General features: G+C 46.2%; 1 protein-coding gene across 2 annotated transcripts in view; it reads left to right on the plus strand.

Annotated features, from left to right (window-relative positions):
* The window catches only part of SLC6A11 (solute carrier family 6 member 11), a 117,806-nt gene that overhangs the window by 48,782 nt on the left and 48,692 nt on the right, over positions 1-20,332 (plus strand). For both annotated transcript variants that reach the window (XM_021069338.1, XM_021069339.1), the window contains exon 6: positions 11,802-11,936. In XM_021069338.1, coding sequence (XP_020924997.1) covers positions 11,802-11,936 — 135 coding nt within the window. The remainder of the gene's footprint in view (positions 1-11,801; positions 11,937-20,332) is intronic.

The following is a 20,332-nucleotide window of genomic DNA, read 5'->3' on the forward strand; positions in this document are numbered from 1 at the left end:
GAACTGTTATCCCCATTCCACAGACTTAAGAACCCTAGGCTCAAAGGGGTTGAGTCAGTCTGCTGCACTCTTGTCTCCATTTTACAGAAGAGGATATCAAGACCTAGAAAGACAAGAATGTGCCAAAAATAAGTCACATACATAGAACATGCCAGAGGCTGGGTTTTGAACTTGGTTTCTATGGAATCAAGGCCCATCCTGTATCCATGTGCTGTATCGCCCAGTGCCCGGTGGGCTGTGGAAGGAGCAGTGCATCTTCTTGGATGGCCTCGCACTGAGTCCTGGAGGACAGAGTCATTGAACTGGCCCCAAAGGTTGGCAAGATATTGGTAGGTGCAGAAGCGGGACAAGACCTTCCAGGCGAAGGCAATGAGAGGAGCAAAGGCTTGCATATGGAAAGAGCAGGATTTGTTCAGGGCACAGGGAGATGTGGTATGGGACAAAGCTGGTCAGACTCTGTGGCACTTGAATTCCCCATGGTGCTGGGCTGTGGTGGAGTGTAAGCTTTGGAGTCAGATGGATCGCAGCTTGAATCCTACCTTTTTCTAGCCGGGCAACCCTGAGCCAAATACTTGAATTCTGGGTGCCTCTGTGGCCATGTCTGTGACAGGGGAATGATGATACTAGTTTCTGTCTTTTAGAATTGGACAACACAAGAGTAAAGCATTTATTGCAACACCAACAATAAATATTAGTCCCATTCTTATACCATTACTACGTTTCTCCTGCTCTTCCATTTCTCCTGGACTGAGCACTTGCCCCCTTGGGCCCTCTGCTTTCAACCAGGATGTCCCTGATTACTAAATAGTAAAGCCATGGAATCTCAACGTTGGACTAGGCCATGGGGTCAATGACCTTTTTGGTCCCAGCCATCAGTAAGAAGAAAGAATAGCACCCTTCCCTGGCCTCCTAAGATGTTGAATTTCTTGTCCGCAATATCCCAACCCTGAAGATTAGATTGTGCATTGAGCTAATCCTCCCCACCACCCCCACCACCCCATTCCGTGGTCTGCCAGGGCAGGGAGTGGCATTTTGGGGTCAGTATCTGAGAAATCTCAGTGAGTTTCTCTCTGTAAGCTGCACTCAAGCCCCCAGCAACCATGTACCTCTCAGTGGGGACCTCCTGAACTCCTTCCTCATGGTGGGTTCCTGGAATCCCACAAACATTGGTGACGCTCCTTGCCCTTGGCTTCCCCCTTTACAGGGCAAGCTTCATAACCTAACATAACAATCTAGGATAATACAGCGGGACCCATCCTCCTTTCAACTCAGCTTTCGAATCCTTTCTCTTCTTTTAAATTGGAATTTGGTCTTAAATGGCCCCTCCTGACATAATGTCATCTATTCCATCGAAGTACCCCCTGTACCATGGTCCTGCACCGTGGTCCTGCACCGTGGTCCCTGACCTTCCACAGCTACTGACAACTCTAGAGGATTCTCATCTATAATGGCCACTGTTGCTTCCTCCCACTGCCTTCCATCCTTCATCCGGGAGTCTGGCTGCTACGCCTCTTGAGGATGGCTGCCCCCTTCCCTCTGTCTTGACAGGTTTTTTTTTTTTAATCTCTAGTCCTATTCACCTAGATTTTCTAGCCAATGAATGAATAATCACCTCTTTACCCTAGCCTTCCACTGCCACCATATTGCCAGACACCCCACTGGCAATATGAGGGATACCATAGGGATTTTCGAGAGACACCCTCTAGCTCCCACTTGCAGCCAAGACAGGGCTTCCTCCAGCACCTCTGCATTCTTGAACCCCTAGATGTATTGCAGTGATGCCAGCAAAGGTGATCACAGCCCTTCCAGTTATCGAGCAGCAGGTGTGTGTGTGTCATGTGCTTTGCATGGTGATCTCTAATCTTCACATCAACCTTTGAAACAGGTGCTATCCTCATTTCACACCCAGGGACACAGAGGCTCAGGAAGGCCTTGGAGACCTTATAAACCACACACACACCTTTGTACTTGGTGATGGGACCCACACTGTCACATCATTCTAAACTATGGGAGAGGAGTTCCCATCAAGGCTCAGTGGTTAATGAATCTAACTAGGAACCACGAGGTTGCAGGTTCGATCCCTGGCCTTGCTCAGTGGGTTAAGGATTCGGTGTTGCTGTGAGCTGTGGTGTAGGTCGCAAACATGGCTTGGATCCCACGTTGCTGTGGCTCTGGTGTAGACTGGCGGCTACAGCTCCAATTCGATCCCTAGCCTTGGAACCTCCATGTGTCGCAGGTGTGGCCCTAGAAAAGACAAATAAATAAATAAATAAATAAATAAATAAATAAATAAATAAATAAATAAAATAAACTGTGACAGAGAAGGTTGGAACTTGGCTTACTGAGAATCAGTGATCTCTTTGGCAGGTCTGTTCTAACAGCTCTTTTAACTTTATGGACTGCACCTGTCTAGAAACTTCCTGACTCTGTTTCTGCTTCTTGTTGACCCCAGGTTTTGGATGGTTGCTCACAAGAGTCTACCTTCAGGATCCTCAGATCATTCTCAGCATCTTCTCTTCATTCTGAGCAGAAAGGGATAGTGGGGATCATCTGGGTTGTGCCTTCATTTAAGGAAAAGTGACATAGACTAGGAGTGTGAGCAGGCCCTACCCATGATCACAGAGGTAGTCAGAGGTTAGATAGGTACTTATTTATATGTTTGTTTGCTTATTTATTTATTTTTGGGCTGCACCTGCAACATATGCAGTTCCAGGCTAGGGGTTGAATTGAAGCTGCATCTGCAACCTACACCGCAGTTGGTGGCAACACTGGATCCTTAACCCACTGAGTGAGGCCAGGGATCAAACCTGTGTCCTCATGGATACTAGTCCAATTATTAACCCACTGAGTCACAACGGAACTCCCAAGGGTTAGATATTTAGGCTATATGTTTGACTCCTTGCAACAAAGACCTCAGAGAATAAGAGCAGGAACAAGACAGTTCATTTCTCTTTCCTGTAACAGTCCAGGCATACGCTGCCTGCTTTCAGGGACCCAGACTCCTTCTGTTTCATTGTTCTGCCTTCCCTTGGGTGTCTCCCCTAGTTCCATGGTCTAAGATGCTCACTCCCTGGTCTTCATTTTAGCCAAGGGGGGAGAGCAGTTAGGAAAGAATAGGGTACAGCTCTTCCCTTTAAGGACACAACCTGGAGATTGTACATGGCATCTTAGTTCATAACTGACTGGCTAGAACATAGTCATGTGATCACACCTGGCTGCAAGAGGCTGGGAAATCTCTTTATTCTAGGTAGCCATGGATCCAGTCAAAACTTAGGGGTTTTATTACTACAGAAAAAGGGAGAGAGGATTTTTGGTGGGGAGCAGCTCATGGTCTCCACCACTGTGGCAGAGTGGGGACTAGAACCTAGTCATCCCACATGCCTTTGCTGCCTCCCAGCTCTAATCCTGTTCCTTGTCCCCTTCCCCACTTCCTCCTCAGCCCAGCTCAGGGAGGATGCCATGAAATATGGATCCTAAGACAGGCCAATGTTTTGGTAGGTTCTTTTTCGGCTCCATACATGTGCTATTGACAAACCATTGTCATTGCCCCAAAATTAAAACATTAGCTCCTCATGGAAATATTGCTGCATTATTAAAGTACTCTTACACACTTGAATAGTGAAGATATTCACTATTTTCTTACAAAAACATGATTCCCTCCACCTGTTTAGAATTTGGTTGCTTGAAACAGACAATGTTTTTCCTTCGTTTGCTGTTTCTGTTGGAATGGCCTAAGAACACCTCTAAAAATGGTAAAGAGGCCAGAAATGTCTATGGTGGCCTCCCTTCTTCAGATTCTCATTCTTTTTTTTTATAATTTTTTTTATTTTCCCACTGTACAGCAAGGGGGTCAGGTTATCCTTACATGTATACATTACAATTACATTTTTTCCCCCACCCTTTCTTCTGTTGCAACATGAGTATCTAGACAAAGTTCTCAATGCTATTCAGCAGGATCTCCTTGTAAATCTATTCTAAGTTGTGTCTGATAAGCCCAAACTCCCGATCCCTCCCCCTCCCTCCCCCTCCCATCAGGCAGCCACAAGTCTCTTCTCCCAGATTCTCATTCTCCTGGCTTCTTGTTCCTGGAGATCAGTAGTGCAGGTTTTGCTGTCTTATTTGGTAGAGTTCTTTCCTGGCAATTCAGGTAGTGCTCTCTCAAAATCCAAAACTGAGAAAAATCTACTGGTGTTCATAGCAATGCTTCTGTAAGGATTTTGTATGTTCAGTACCATGCTTTCCCATCATATGGATGGACAGATGTAACCCAGACTCAGAGGCAAGCAATGCTGGAAGAAAAATGGGGGAAGACTGGGCTAACACAGCAATTCCCAGCCTGGGATAGTGAGCAATGATGAGTTGCTCCCAAAAGTCAGACAAACTGGGCCCCTGAGGTTAAGATCAGAGGAGAAAACAGGAGTTGAAAACAGGAAGGTATATCTGGGCGGGTTGTGGCAGGGTGCATAGCACATGTGGTGGAGACAGCGGACTTCTGATTGCTTACAGCTTGGTGACCTGGAGCAAGCCACTTCTCTCTCAGTCCTGTTTTTTGTCCAAAGTGAGGATAGAACTTACTTAAGTGGTATGCAGATCACTTACAGGCACTATGTGACACATCTCAGCACCCAGTAGGTGCTCAATAGCAGTGTCTTCCAAGCTTCAGATAGCTGGCTGGTAGAAGGTTCAGCCCAAATCAGTGTCAGGACCCTGGAGAGCTCCAAGGAGTCCCCCATTCTTTGCAAAGGGTTGTGTTCTAGAAATCCCTGCAGTTGTTGGGACAGACCTCAGCAATTATCCATTTTGTCTTTCTCACAAATGTGGGAAGTGTTCTTTCTCCTGGTGGCCCATGGGATGATTTTAGTGAACCCAGATTAAAGGACATCCAATCACATAATGAAACAATATTCCCTTTTCATGTGTCTGAAGGCAGAAGGTGCAGTAAACTGGCTGATTTTTTAGCCCCTCTCTGACACTTGCTACTCTTGCTTTTTTTTTTTTAATTTTTAAATGATGTTTATTTTTTCTATTATAGTTGTTTTACAGTGTTCTGTCCATTTCTATTGTACCGCAAAGTGACCCATATATATACATGATGCATATATATATACATTCTTTTTCTCACATTATCCTCCATTATAAGTGACTGGATATAGTTCCCTGTGCTATACAGTAGGATCTCATTGCTTATCCACTCTAAATGCAATACTCTTGCTTTGGAACAAAGAGAGAACACAGCTCAGGCTCAGAGCCTCTAGCTCAGGCTAGAATTTAATCACATTTTATCTTCAGTGCATTTATGTCTGCATTTACCTTCTATTTGTGGTAAGAGATAATGGCTTTTAGTTTATAGCGGCAATTCACAGTCCTCTTATTACATATATTTATTTAATGTAAAAGAGCATATTGACTTATAGAAAATATTAAGTAAATAATACAAAGAATTAAGTGTGTATGGCAAAAAATTGGCAAGGTGGTTAAGAATGATAGCCGTTTGGATTAGTCTACCCCTGCCTCTTCATCAATGGTAAAATGCCAGCCCAAAGAGGGTATGGAACTTGTCCAAGCTGTCCAGCATATTGTACCTTCTGACCCTGTGGTCTTGGGTCCCTGCCTCCACAGCACCCTGCTAGCCCAGCCCCTTTTGAACAATGCTCAGCTTTCCAATGACTTCATTATCCTAGAAAAAGTAGGGATGGGCAGTCCTTCTGCAACTTCCCTGGCTTTTTAGTCATCAGACACCCCCCACCTCCTGCTATGAAATAAATAGCTATGTCCTGGAAGTAGGGGAAAACACCCCACAATTCCAGCATTGAAATGCAAATGAGCAATTAGAGTCAATTAAAACAGGATACAGTATAATTACCACCAATTGTGCTAACCTTTATATTCAGTGGAACTTGACCTGCTGAAAGGAAATTAAACAATAGTAAAAAAAAAAAAAAAAAAAAAAAAAAAAACTCTTTCTTAAACAAAGGGTGTCTTTGGTCAGGAGTCTAGTTTCAGAGGCTGGAGAGATCTGATAGACAAGACCCTCCTTCCCCTACACCTCCCCTTTCCGGGTCCAGGCCATAACTGGCAGTGACCAGGAACAGCTGGGCTTGATGGTACCTTGTCACTGATCTTATTATGCCCATAACCAAACCCTGCATAATTTAGCATAATGCCTGAGCCCTACCCTACTCTTCCAGAAAAATCCCTGAGGCCTCAGAGAGCTTGAAACTGAACTTTGCACCTGAACTTCCTTGTCCTCCATCACAAGGAAACACTGGTCTGTGTTTCAAAACCAAATCTCCCATGGTTTCCTTATTGATGAAATACTCCTTAAAATCTCTGTAATTTTCAGAACACCATTTTGCATGGCTCTAGCATTTCAAGAGGACAGAACACAAGTGCTGTTTTGAAGAAACCTGCGTTCTAACCTCAGGGTCCAGCTATCAGCCTATTGATTTGTTTCTCTAACAGATATTTATCGAGCACGTTGTATGTACCGTGTGCCAGCCCGGGCACTGTGGATGCAACAGGGAAGGTAAAAGCCACAACTCCCTTTCCTTTTGGAACTTCCATTCTAGAAATCTTAAACTTAAAAGGCCACAAAACAGCTGATGGAGAACAGATAAAGTTCTGGGAGGATGCTGGAGTGACTGGGGGATGGTTGGGATGGGGGCCAGGGAGGGCAAGACAGATGGCTTGATTTATAGTCGAGAGAGTGGCTCCTGACATGGGGCCTCACATCTACCATGGGGGCCTTCTGCTGCCTGATGTGGACAGTTGATTGGACAACAATACCACAGCTAGAAGGCAGGGCCCCTGGCTTTGAGGAGTCCTCAGCCTCATGGGGATTCAAGCACAACCCGGACAAACGCCGTGGGTGGCCCAGGAGCCGGGGATGGATATTCTGGACAAAGGGAGGCATGAAAAGGCAGGGAGGCCTGAAGGAGGCCTGGCACGTTCCCCAGTGGCAAGGAACCTGGCACAGCTGAGAGCAGAGGGGTGGAGACTGGTTGAGTTGCACAGCAAGTAGGGGCAGTGCTAGGATTGGAGCCCAGGGTCCCTGCCTCACAGCCGAGCCTTTCTCTATCTCCACAGCCAGCCCTGAGCATGAGGCTGGGAGGTAGACTCAGAGGAGCAGGAAGACATGTGCCAGATTTTTATTTTCAAAATTTGGACCATGGTCTGGGGCCATCAGTGACTGAGAGGGATGGTAATGAAGGGCCCTGATGAGGAGGATGCAGAGGGCTGTCATTCAGGATACTCTTGAAAGTCACGGTGGCAGGACGATGCTACTGCTGGGATGTGGAGGAGGCTGAGAAAAGCGGTGGGACTGACCTTGAGCCTGGAAGGACAAGGTGGAGATGCCTCAACATCCCAGGGACCAGTGTCTGAGCTCATTTCTACATCCTTGGCTGGTCCCATACCTTCCTTGCCCAAGTCACCTCCCCTGTTCTTTCTTAGCCTTGGAGACCCAATTCCAATCCCACTTAGAACTAAAGGTCAAAGCCCTTCACAGGGACTTTCCAGTCTGACTCTAGCCTCCTTCTTGTTTCACTGCTGCTCTGGTGTGTTCATGACCCCAGTCACCTCACACAGGCCCACACATTCAGCAGTTCTTTCCTTGAGCACAAGACCTGGTCTTACTGTTTTGAGAGCCAGAACTAATGACTGGGAAGGCATGAGTGAAAAGTGGGCTAGAGCAAGGGGAGCAGAGAGCAGGTTTCTCCCCAGCTGATAATTGGCTGCCTGGAGTCACATTCAGGCTTAGCAGCAGAGTATTCTGATTGAATAGCGATGTCTGGCAGGAGCACAGGAAGGATATGGCAGTGTGCATGCCATATGTATGCAGGAGCTCTTGAGGACAAGATCTGGATTGTTTGGACAGTTGGCAGCTGCTCTCAGGAAAAACTCAAGGTGCTGTTCCTGTGTCTGGGTGGCTGAGGGTGGAGACAGATTGGAAGGGGCTTTTCAGAGAGCTGGGCCAGCATTGCCTTTCACCTTTCATGCTGCTCTCCACCTGTGTGTATTACATAATGATGCCTTTGAGCCACCTTTTGTACCCTGCCTCAAGGGCTCTCAAATGTCGGCTTACAAAGGAATTTTTTAGCTAACGCCTGCCAGCCAGTGGCTTTATTTTGGCAGCCTGACTCATCTGCAGTGTGGTCTTTGGGCAGTTCACCTGCATATTCTATTTCCCTTATAGTTACATAACATGTGTGTAAAAAGGAGAGTGTAGTTACCAGTGGAGGGAGTGCAATTCTCCTAAATGTAATATAGAAGTGGAGCATCCACATAGAACTCTGAACAGTGGAATTATCTCAGCAGCAGCATCAGCCATTCACTAAATCCTGTTGCTGCCCTGCCTGAGGAGCAGTCTGCTCTGAGTGTCACCAAGGGCATGGCAAGGGTGCCTTTCTGGCCAGTTTATACATGACCCCTAGTGGCATGCCAGTGGCCCAGTCCACCCTATACAGACCGGGTAGAACATAACCAACAAGTTTAATCACATCAAGATGGTCCCACAGATGAAGGACAAATTTCTATGATTTTCATTTGTTCTTATATTTTACAGAGTAACACTATTTTCCCTAAATTTTCTAACCATGGGGGCTTAAGCTCCAGAAATATCATTAATTGGGTCCCGGGCATTCTACATAATTAACCTGCTGCCATACAACAAAGACAGAAGTAGAAATTATACAATGAAAGCAATAGATTCTAGTCTCCCCAGCTTCATAGGTATAAGTTAGTTGAATGGAAGGGGGGGTTATTTGAAGGAAGAAAAATCAATAATTTATAAGAAATGGTGAAGATCAGTGATAGATTGTGCCCACAAAGCTAAGGGAAGTCGAGTTCCCATCGTGGCACGGTGGAAGTGAATCCAACTAGGAACCGTAAGGTTGCAGGTTTGGTCGTTGGCCTCACTCAGTGTGTTAAGGATCTGGCATTGCCATGAGCTGTGGTGAAGGTCGCAGACGAGGCTCAGATCCTGTGTTGCTGTGGCTGTGGCATAGGCCAGCGGCTATAGCTCTGATTAGGCCCCTAGCCTGGGAACCTCTGTAAGCCACGGGAGCGGCCCTAAAAAGACAAAAAAAAAAAAAAAAAAAAAAAAAAAAGCTAAGGGAAGGGAAGATTTAATATTGCTCTTGGCTCTCTGGGAAGGAGTCATCAACCCTTATTTCTCACTGGTCTCCAATTTATTATCATCACCATCATCATCATCATCGTCATCATCATTATTATTATTAATGTCGACTGCTGGCCTCATTATATGTTTGACTTGCCTTCACCTCATCTGGGTTACAATATATATGACAATAAGAGATTGTATGTATTGATTACATGATGTGTCAGTTGGTGGTTGATTTGGGAACAGGGATGCTGAAATTAGTGGAGGGGGGCTGGGTTAGACGGAGGGTGGTGCCGTCATCGTCATTGTAGGTTAAAGACAGTGTCTGGGATTATCCAGACTCCAGGTTGTGTCAGTGGCACCCATTGACACCAGCCCCTGCTGGTTCTTGTTTCCTATTTTTGAGGACTGAGTTTAAATTTCTGCTTTGTCATTTACCAACCAAATGACTTAACTTCTCTGAGAGTCACATCTAGAAAAATGGGGAAAATAACACCGGATTTGTGTTGCTGTCATGAGAGTCACATATGTAGCCGGATGGTTGATTACGTGACCTTGAAGTCAGACAGGCCTCCTTGTGAATCTTGCATCTTCCAACATTACCTGGGCCACCCTAGGTGAGTTAGCAGTGCTCTCTGTGACCTTCCTCATATCTTAAAAGAGGATAACCATAACTATCTGAAGAATAAATGCCTGGTGTGTGAAAGTGATGAATAAACATGGTAATTTCTATTGTCATGTGGAAAGTGCCTGGCGTGTAGTAGGATTTTCTTTGTTCTTTCTTCCTTCCATCTCCATTTCTCCTGTCCTAAACTCCTATTCATCCTTTACAGGCCAACACCTATATCGCCTCCTTGGAGAAGCCCTCCCTGACTGCTCCTGAGCTTAGCTACTCCCTTCTCTGTGCTCCACTGTCCTTTGTGCTCCCTTGATTACACAGTGCATTTGTTATCTACCTACATACACACCTATGTTTTCTTCCTGTAGAGAAGCCTCCACTTCAGAAACTTCCATCCTGTGACTCTTGCAATTCAGGAGTCTAGCTCAGTGCTTGGTGTGTAGGAGAGTTTGGGATGTTTGAGTGAGTGTGTGAGTAGGTGAATGGGTGAGTAAGTAAATAAATGAGTAAAGTGAAGGCCTGAACCACTGGTAAAAGAAACCCTGTGTTGCAAAGGGCTGAGGCTCCAGCAGTGATGGAGGAATTCAGGTTATCATAAGTCCTGGAATCTGAGCCTTGGGACCATGTGAAAGCTGGTGCTCATGTCTGTGAATGTGCAGATTTGGGGTGGGAGGGAGGGTCCACCTGTCATCAGATTCTCAGAAGGGTCTGTCCCCCCCAATCCCAAATATTTAAAAGTCGCTGCTCTAAATAGATGGAACAGGCACTTCCCACTGAGAGGAAGGAAGCAAGTGGTTGGAGGAGAGAATGTGATGAGAGAGAAAAAATGAGACTGGGAGGGGCCACTGAGTTCAGAGGGCACCTGATATAGGACAGGAACTCCTGTGTGGTCTGTCAGGGTGTTGCTTGTTGCCTTCTAAGCAGCTTTTGTTCAAGGAAGCTCAGGAAGTTTTTTTCTTTCACTGCCTGATTCTTTTTTTTTTTTTTTTTTTTTTTTTTTTGTCTTTTTGCTATTTCTTGGGCCGCTCCCGTGGCATATGGAGGTTCCCAGGCTAGGGGTCAAATCAGAGCTGTAGCTGCTGACCTACGCCGGAGCCACGGCAACGCAGGATCCGAGCCACGTCTGAGACCTACACCACAGCTCACGGCAACGCCGGATCGTTAACCCTCTGAGCAAGGGCAGGGACCGAACCCGCAACCTCATGGTTCCTAGTCGGATTCGTTAACCACTGTGCCACGACGGGAACTCTTCACGCCTGATTCTTACACAGAGTCCATGGGCCGAAAGGGCATCTCACATTCATTGGGTCTGATCGCCTGCTTCCAAGCAGACCACGTTGAACTGATCCAGGAAGACACTGGGCCTTTTCCACCCTAAGCAGCTTCCCTCCGTCTCTCCCCCTCCATTCCCTTCTCTATTTCATCTTGTCTTTTCCGATCCCATCTTTGGCTATGAAGATTTGATTTTTCTTGTTTTGAAAATCAAGACCAGTGATTTTCAAAAATCATGGCCCTTGAACCATTGGTGAATTGCAATATGAATTTAAAGGATCATGAGCAGCTTTTTAAAAAAGGAAGCGGGGAGTTCCCGCCATGACACAGTGGGTTAAGGATCTGGTGTTGTTGCTGCAGCTGTGGTGTAGGTTGCACTTGCAGCTTAGATTCGATCCCTGGCCTGGGAACTTCTGTATGCCATGAGTGTACCCCCCCCCCAAAAAAAAGAAACAGTATGATAGAAATTATTAGAGGCATCACACATGTAAGGTGGAACATACTGTTCCAGCTCCATGGGTATATGGGGTTGTGATAGTGTATGTATTTCTTTCTTTGGTTGCGGCAGACAGTGATTGGGAGGCACTGATCCAGTCCTGCTGAAGGCAATCAGTAGGTACTCACTGAGACTTGGACTGAAGGGGATGGTGGTGGGAGAACAGGCTGTGTTAGGGGCTCACTTCTTACTGCTGCACAGGGTGGCCCTCTGTGCTGCTAGAAGTTAGGGGCCTACCAGGTAGCCCAGCACTGTCACCCCTTCTTGATTCTTTCCTCTTCTCTCCTGGGCAGGTGGTATATGTCACCGCAACATTCCCCTATGTCATGCTTCTGATCCTCCTGATCCGAGGGGTCACATTGCCCGGAGCCTCCGAAGGCATCAAGTTCTACCTATACCCCGACCTCTCCCGGCTCTCCGACCCACAGGTAAGAGCTTCCTGCCACCTCTGGGAAGCCTTCTACATGGAGGCTCAACACCCACAGAGTAGTCGGAAGTCTGTGGCCCCTTTCTCAGAATAATACTTTTCAATATAGGCATTTCATACATGGAGAATCGAATATATTGAAATACAATCACCAAAGCATGAAAAAAGGCACATTTGTGACATGGCAATGTATGGGCTTCTTTATCAGTACATTAAATAGCAAGATCAGCATAAGTGAATAAGTTCCATGATTTCAAATGATGAGCATAAATGATATTTGGAGATCTTGGTACCGTGATGTGAAAATATCACGTGAATTTCTACCACGTGCAGGACTGTGGTCGGTCACCTGTATTTGTAATTGAAGGAAATGCTAAACTTTAGTCAGTAAAAATAAAAATATATATTTTTTTCCCTACCAAGGAAAGCAGATCCCTGCAGTTGTGCATCTCTGAGAGAAATTGGGTCTGTTTGTCAGAGGCTGGGGTAACTCCCAGAAAGAAAATGAGTGGTCACCTGGCTAATCTGCTAGTTGTCTTTGGAAAGGCATCAGCCCTTTGAATCTGAGGTAGAACTGGTGATGCCGAAGCCTCTCCTCGGGGAGGGAGCAGGGTGTGCCTGGGGGGTGTTAGACAGAAGGTGAACACAGCACCTCACGGGCCCTGGTCTTCTCAACCTCCACTACTTGTTAGAAACTCGTAGAGAGCTTTGGAAACTCTTAGTTCCCAGAGCACAACCAGACCAATTCAAACAAACTCTCTGGGGTGGGTCCCAGGTATCCGTGTCTTTGAAAGGCCTCCAGGCAATTCTAGAGTGTGAACTACATACTCACAGATACTTGAGTGGGTGGGAAAGCATCTGTTTCTCTATGAAAACAAACAAACAGAACATGCAGTAGAAGGTGGACTCTGCATTCAGTTGATCATGAGGCTTGCAAGAGATTTCAGGTCTTCTGTGGCTTCGGTCACCCCCTGTTAGGAGAGGGTGGGTGGAAGTGCTTGTGGAATGCTGGTTCTCGCAGCTCAGGGGTAGCTAGTTACAGTGAATTAAAGTGGACGGTGGGGTGGGACCGTGTGCTCATTTCTGTCTCAGTTTTCCATGCCATGAGGGCCCTGAGGCCTAGGCCCCAACAAGCACCTGCCGGCTGCTGCCTGAGTTGCAGGCAGAATCCCTAGGAAGAAGGAAATTAGCTCCTGACAGTTGGCCTCACCAACTCCAAGCTCTGATGACAAAGGCTCAGTTGAAGAAGCAGTTTTGGAAAACAGATTTCCAGAATCACGGGTGTATACGTTTTTGTTAGGTCCACGAATTCTACCTTGATCCAGGATGAACATCCTGTTCTTTCCTCTGCTCACAGGCTTCCTTCTCCTGGTCCTCAGCGACAGCCAGTCCTGAGCATCTCCCAGAGCTTCCAAACCTGGCTGATCCTCAGAACACCTTGGCACATGTTGAAATGCATTGTCAGGGGACTGAGGTGGCACCTGGGCATCTGTGTTGTTAAGAAGCTTCAGGAGTTCTCTTGTGGCACAGTGGGTTAAAGTTGCACCATTATTACTGCAGTGGTTTGGGTCACTGCTGTGGTGTGGGTTTGATCCCCGGCTTGGGAACTTCCACATGCTGCAGCCAAAAAAAAAAGCTTCAGCGGCCATACTGATGATCAGAAAAGTTTGCAAAAACCCAGTCCTTGGAGCCCTACATATATACACAGGAGTACACACGCAGACACACCCCCACGGAGAACAAAGGTGAGGCCGGGCAGTGCATCATTCAGACCAACTGCCCTAAGCTGCCCAGTTTCCTACCAGTTCCTTCCTTGGTTCCCAGGCCAGCACTCACCTGCAAGCTGTTCTGTGGAGTGGTCCCCTGGAGCGAGGAATGCTCACTGGGCTGGTAATCAGGATGTGAGTTCCTTCTCTGGTTCTGCCACTGATCCCGAGTGACCTTGGACAAGTTCCTCCTCTCTTTGTCATTCTGGCCCTCAGTTTCCCCATGATGACACGTAAGGGCGAATTCAATCAGTGGTTTCCAGAGTAGGTTTGGAGAGCCCTGAGTTTTCCATGAGGCTGGTTTGTAGGTCATCAAACTATGAGGCATAGGCCAAATTCAGCCCTCTGCCCATTTTTATAAATAAGGTCTTACTGAAACACAGCCATGGTATTATTAATTTTTTTACCTATTGTCAGGGTCACAACTCAAAAGCAGAATTGAGTAGTTGAGGCAGAAACCACATGACCGCCTATAATATCAAGGGTCCAAAGGGAGTTCCTATCATGGCTCAGTGGTTAACAAACCCGACTAGGAACCACAAGGATGCAGGTTCAATCCCGGACCTTGCTCAGTGTGTTAAGCATCTGGTGTTGCCATGAGCTATGGTGTAGGTCTCAGATGTGGCTCAGATCCTACATTGCTGTGGCTGTAGTGTAGGCTGGCAGCTGCAACTCTGATTCGACCCCTAGCCTGGGAACTTCCATATGCTGCAGGTGCGGCCCTAAAAAGCAAAAATAAAATAAAAAAGAGTCCCAAGACCTTCCCACCACCACCCCACATTCAGAAACTTATTAGAAGGGCTCATAAGGAGTTCCTGTCATGGCGCAGTGGTTAATGAATCCAACTAGGAACCATGAGGTTGCGGGTTCAGTCCCTGCCCTTGCTCAGTGGGTTAACGATTCGGTGTTGCTGTGGTGTAGGTTGCAGACATGGCTCGGATCCCGCATTGCTGTGGCTCTGGCGTAGGCCAGTGGCTACAGCTCCGATTCGACCCCTAGCCTAGGAACCTCCATATGCCCCAGGAGCGGCCCAAAGAAATAGCAAAAAGACAAAAAAAAAAAAAAAAAAGAAGGGCTCACAAGATGTAGAAGCAGTTAGACCGTTGGATGCGGTTTAGTTCCATCATCAGTGAGAGAAAAAGGGACATCAGGCAGAGTCTGGAGGAATCCACACCAGGCTTACAGTGTCTCTCCCTCCTGCCAGGAGGGGTTGCATGGAACATCACAGAACAGCCTCCTGTCAGTATCAAAAAGCAGCATGTGGGTAGTAGCCCTTCTGCCCAGAGGAGCCTGCTCCAGACTTGGAGTCCAGGTTTTTAATGGGGACAGTTTATTAAGTGCACATGTACTTTCTTCCTTCATTATATACATAGTCCTTGAGATTCCAGACTCCCAGCAGGAAAGCAGTCATTCACCATAAATTGCATTGTTTGTATAAACAGCCCAGGCAGGCTGGTGTGGCAGAACTAAGTACCCCACGGATACAGAACAGCCATATCACTTAGTACCGTAGGGAGCATCTTAGCAGAGTTTCCAGGCACCAGTGCAAGCAGGCCCTCCTGGAGAGCAACGTCAGGCCTGTGACAATAACCCTTTCCTGCATACCTACAAAGCATAGCGTATTTACTATTTGGCATTTTCTAGAAAAAAATTTGCTGATCCCTGAGCTGGAGAACCCTCAAACACCTGTGAGGGGCGGATTGATGGGCTCCAGCCTCCGTCTGATCCCCCAACTCCATCCATGTTGCTCTCTGCCTCTGTGCCACCAGCCTCATTCAGGTCACTACCATCTCCCAGTTGACGAATACAGCAGCCTCCTAATTGGCCTTCCATAAATGGCTCTTGACCCCTCTCGGCTACTCCCCATCCAGCAGCAGAGCGATCTTTTTGAAATATAAATCTGATGTGCACCTCTTTGCTTAAACCCCTTCTGGGGTTCCCTGTGGTCTTTGAAATAAGATCCAAGTGGTGGGGCCTCTGAGATCCTCTATGAGCGGCCTCCTTGCTGCCTCCTCCTCACTCCTCTCCTCTACCATTACAGCCATTGGAATTCCAGATATGGGCCTTTCCTCCTCAGGACCTTCGCACAGGTTGTTTTTCCACTGGGCACATTCTTTCTTCCTCAGACGCCCTTCTCCCCCTACCTTGCCTGAATAACATGCACTCACCCTTTAGGATTCAGTTTAAACATTATTTGGTCAGGCAAGTGTGTTTCAACTGCCAGCCATGCACCCTGGACTTATTTTCCAAATCACCTATTATATTTGCAATGAAATAATCATATAATTATATGTCGTATATATATACACACACACAGATACGTGAGTATATATATGAATTATGCATGCATATATGTATATATGTGTGTATGTGTATAGTGTATGTGTGTGTGTGTGTATATATATATATATAGACTATATGACTTATTTGCTGTCCATTTATTTGCAGCAGATATTTACTGAGTGCCTTCTCTGTATCAGAGATTATTATAGGTATTGGGCATATAGAATTACAAAATGGACAAAACAGTGATCCCTGCCTCATGGAATTGATATTCTTGTTGGACAAGAAGGCAGTCAAAATAAACAAATAAAAGATGCAGTCCATCAAATGGTGGCAAAAACCACGGAGACAATATATGGCCCCAGAGAGAGAATGCTGGGGGAAAGGGCTGCAGTGTTCAACAGGTAGGCAGGGAGGAACTCCATAAGAAGGCAGCCTGGAAGCAGGGTCGGGAAGTGGGTGGGCCATGCTTTGCCCACCTCTGTGTGCCTAGTCCCTGGCAAGCTCAGTGCCTGCTACATAATAGCTCAGTAAATGTTTCCTGGATGAATATAAGAGCCAGAGCTGCTTTGGTTTTTAAAGAAAGATTTTGTTGCTTTAGCAAGAAATCTAAAAACCTCCAGTGCACCAGATCTGTGAGCTATAATGTTTTTTCTTTCTGTGTCAGTGGTGGCCAGGAAATGGGTATGTTGGTGTGTGTGTGCCTGTCTCTCCACCAAAAAGCAATAGTTATAGTTGATTGTTTGAGCCCAAGAGGGTGGCCTTGAACTCAGAACCGAGCACCTTTCTTGTGGGTCCAGTAAATTAAGTTTCCCATCAAGCACTTGAAGTGACACAGCAGCTCACCGCCTTTGTCCCCTGGCAATTTGCATTCCGTGGTCTGTTATAATTTTCTAAACATCTATTTGTCTTCCTTGTCAGCTGTGTGTTCTCTCTGAAGTGTGAAGTGCTTCCACTCCATTTTTTTTTCCCCTTGAAATTTTTATTTTCTGCCTTTTCAGCCTTTGGGGAGTGAAGGGGCTCTTGCAGGAAATCACATTTTCCCTGCCCCAGATTCCTGCCACTCTCACTCTTCATTGTACTTCGAGTGTGTGTTTTCAGGGCAAGAACAGAAAGGACTGTCACAGATCCAAGTCGCGGGGTCTGCTTTCCCAGGGCGTGTGCAAATTCCCCAAGTCAGCCTCCTCTCTGGAGGGAACTGAAGCCTGCACCTAAGGCGTCCAGATCCTGGGGATGGGGTACAAGGCTGCCCAAACAGGGAGAGCTCTCAGAAAACCATCTCTCTCCTCCTCCCCACCCCACAGGAGTACAAATCAGGGAAACAAGACCCCAGTTGAAAACCCTACCTGATGAACCTCGGGGACTTGACCATGGAATTGCTGCCACCCGGTGGCAGTGTACTCTGATTCCAGGCAAGGACCCAAGGGAAAACGGGCATTTTGGCTGTTAGATGTTCAAACCAAAATTTTAAAAATTGGCCTTGACTCAAAAATATTGGATGTTTTTGAAAACGTCACCAACTTCACTCACAGAGGGGCTGCCTGGGATTAAAAATCCCCCACAGTTTCCTTTTGGTGTACTTGATCCTGGGTTGGGGGTCACCAGCTCCACTATGCTGGTTTGTGGTCTACTTAGTACCAAGCAAGGGGATACAGAATCAGATCACACATTGTACCTGTCTTCAAGAAGATGACAGCCTCTTAGGAAAGACACACGATAAGGTAAGTGTGAACAGTGGTGAAGGTCTGTGCAGGGGTTGGAATTCACTTGACACAGGTGTATTCCTACCAGTCATTAGGTAAACTCAGCAAGAGTTAGAGACATCTTACTAACATTATATGCACTTATAAGTAGTGAATGTTTCTTCTTTACTCGAAGCTCCTCGAGTTGCCTGTTGGTGGATCAGAATTCCTGTACACGCCACTGAAATGAAATTCTCTGCTTTGCTGGGCACCTAAGTTCTTCCAGCCAGAGGTTTCCTCAGGGTGAAGTTTTGTGACTCTTAGTTTTCCACAATTTTAGTGGCACCTTATTAATCTGCAGTCTTTGTGGTTGAAGGGCTGCTCAGGTACCCATATGAGTAGTGATACTGGTTACTGGTTATCGTATCTTGATGACTGACTCCATGCCAGGTACTGTGCTTTACAAACTTGTTATTTAATTTATCCATCTCACTCAATCAGCAAACATGTAGGTGTTGAAACTTGTGATGTTTTAGTCTTGGAACTAAGTGCTATGTATAAGTACCTTAAATTCTGATGACAGATAAGTCCTTAAGGCCCTATGACCATGAGAAAAGTCCTATTTTATAGGTCCTGAGAGGGAGTTCCTAGCATGGCTCAGAGGAAACAAACCCAACTAGGAACCATGAGGTTCTGGGTTCGATCCCTGGCCTTGCTCAGAGCATTAAGGATCCGGTGTTGCTGTGAGCTGTGGTGTAGGTCAGAGATGCGGCTCTGATCCTGCATTGCTGTGGCTATGGTGTAGGCTGGCGACTACAGCTCTGATTGACCCCTAGCCTGGGAACCTTCGTATGCCGCAGGTGTGGCCCTAAAAAGCAAAAAAAAAAAAAAAAAAAAAAAAAAAGAAAAAGAAAAAGTTTATAGGTCCTGAGAATTTTAAAACCTATGACCTAATGTGATGAGGCAGCTAGGGCTCCAACAGGTTAAATCACTGGCGTCATGTTTACACAGCTAGCGCTTTAACCCAGGTGAGTCTGATTCAGCCATGTAAAGGATGCAATGTTGAAACTTTCTGTCACATCTAATTTTTCTGGGCTCACTCTGTTTCTGCCCAGCACTGGGCTGGAAATCCTGGCTCTGGGGCCTATGAGCATCTCAGACCCATGTGACTATTTTGCAGGAATCCTAGATTCTCAGCATCAGGCAGGTTCAGTCCCCATCTGTTGCAGGAATCCCCTCTGTAGTACCCTGGTCAGCCACCAGTTGGTCCCTTCTGTGACAAGGAAACTCCTCACCTCTACTTTGGGACAACCCTGTACTCACCTGGGTCCCAATGTTGAGACATTCATTCATCCTTTATATGCCTAATCTTTATTGACTCATCTGCTCTAATTCATCCATGCCCCACTTTGGGAGTACCCACCAGAGTTGAACACACTAATTTAAATAAAGCCTAAACCAAGGTACAAACCACCTCTAGGGTAATAGAATAGCCTCCATATTCCAAAGTAGGCCTCTTACTCACTGCTACTCTCTTCCCAACACGGCAGACCAAGGGAACTCTGAAAAAGGAATCCTGCATCATACAACTACCTGCTGTGGTTCTTTGAATATATTTTTTATAATGCTTTGAATATATTTATAATAACTATATTCTTTGCTAAATCTAACATTTTTAGCATGTGAATAGTGTTTTTCTGTTTTGTTTTGGTTTTGCCTGTCTGGTAGTTTTCACTGAATATTATGGGTAATATGCTGTAGATATTCTGGATTTTTGTTATCTTCCTCTGAAGAGTGTTAGTTTTTATTTTAACAGGTAGTTCAGTTACTGGCTGATTACATAAAATTTATATAGGTTCAATTTGGTTTTTAGTGTGAATCTGTGTAAATCCCAAGTTCTTCTAATTTTATAGGACTGGATAGGACTTAATAGGTTTCTAAGCTCTTTCTCCCCTGTAGACCTTGTCAGGGCTTGGCTTTAGGCTTTATTAGGGTGGATCTAGAATAGTGATTACTCTAGAATGATGGTTCTCAACCAGGGACATTTTCCCTTCCATGAGACACTTGGATGTTGGCAAACGCATTGATTGTTACAACTTGGGGGGTTACTGGCATCTAGTGAGTAGAGGCCGGGGATGCTGCTAAACATCCTACAGTTCACGGGACAGCTGTATAACAAAGAATTATGTGTTTCCACATGTCCATAGTGCCACAGTGGAGAAACCTTGCCTTAGGACATGGTTCTTCTGCCTAAGAGTAGGTCTTTCTGTGTCTCAGCCAGGTATCAAAGGTGAATACTTGGGTCGGCCAGATCTGCTCACTCTGGCAGGACAGGAGCCCTGACCGCCTGGCACTCTTCTTTCCCTGACAGTGTCTGGCTTCTAGTGTCTCTGTTGTACTTTCAACCCCAGTGCTATCTAGAAAGTGCTAGTGCTATTTAGAGAGCCTTGGGTGGTCTCTCCCTGGATGGTTACAGCCTAGCCGTCAGCCACAGCCTTGTGGGGAACCTCTATGTGGACATTTTGGGCCTCTGTTCTGCACCACTCCCCCTTTCTGGTGCCTGGTACTGTAGATTCCAGCTAGTCAGCAACCCTATACTCTGGCCTTGCCTGTTCAGCCCAATGAGACTGTATGTTCTGCTCAGGCACCAGTTCTTGTCCCCAAGC

The sequence above is a fragment of the Sus scrofa genome, chromosome 13, assembly GCF_000003025.6.
Source record: "Sus scrofa isolate TJ Tabasco breed Duroc chromosome 13, Sscrofa11.1, whole genome shotgun sequence".
Taxonomy (NCBI): Eukaryota; Metazoa; Chordata; class Mammalia; order Artiodactyla; family Suidae; genus Sus; species Sus scrofa.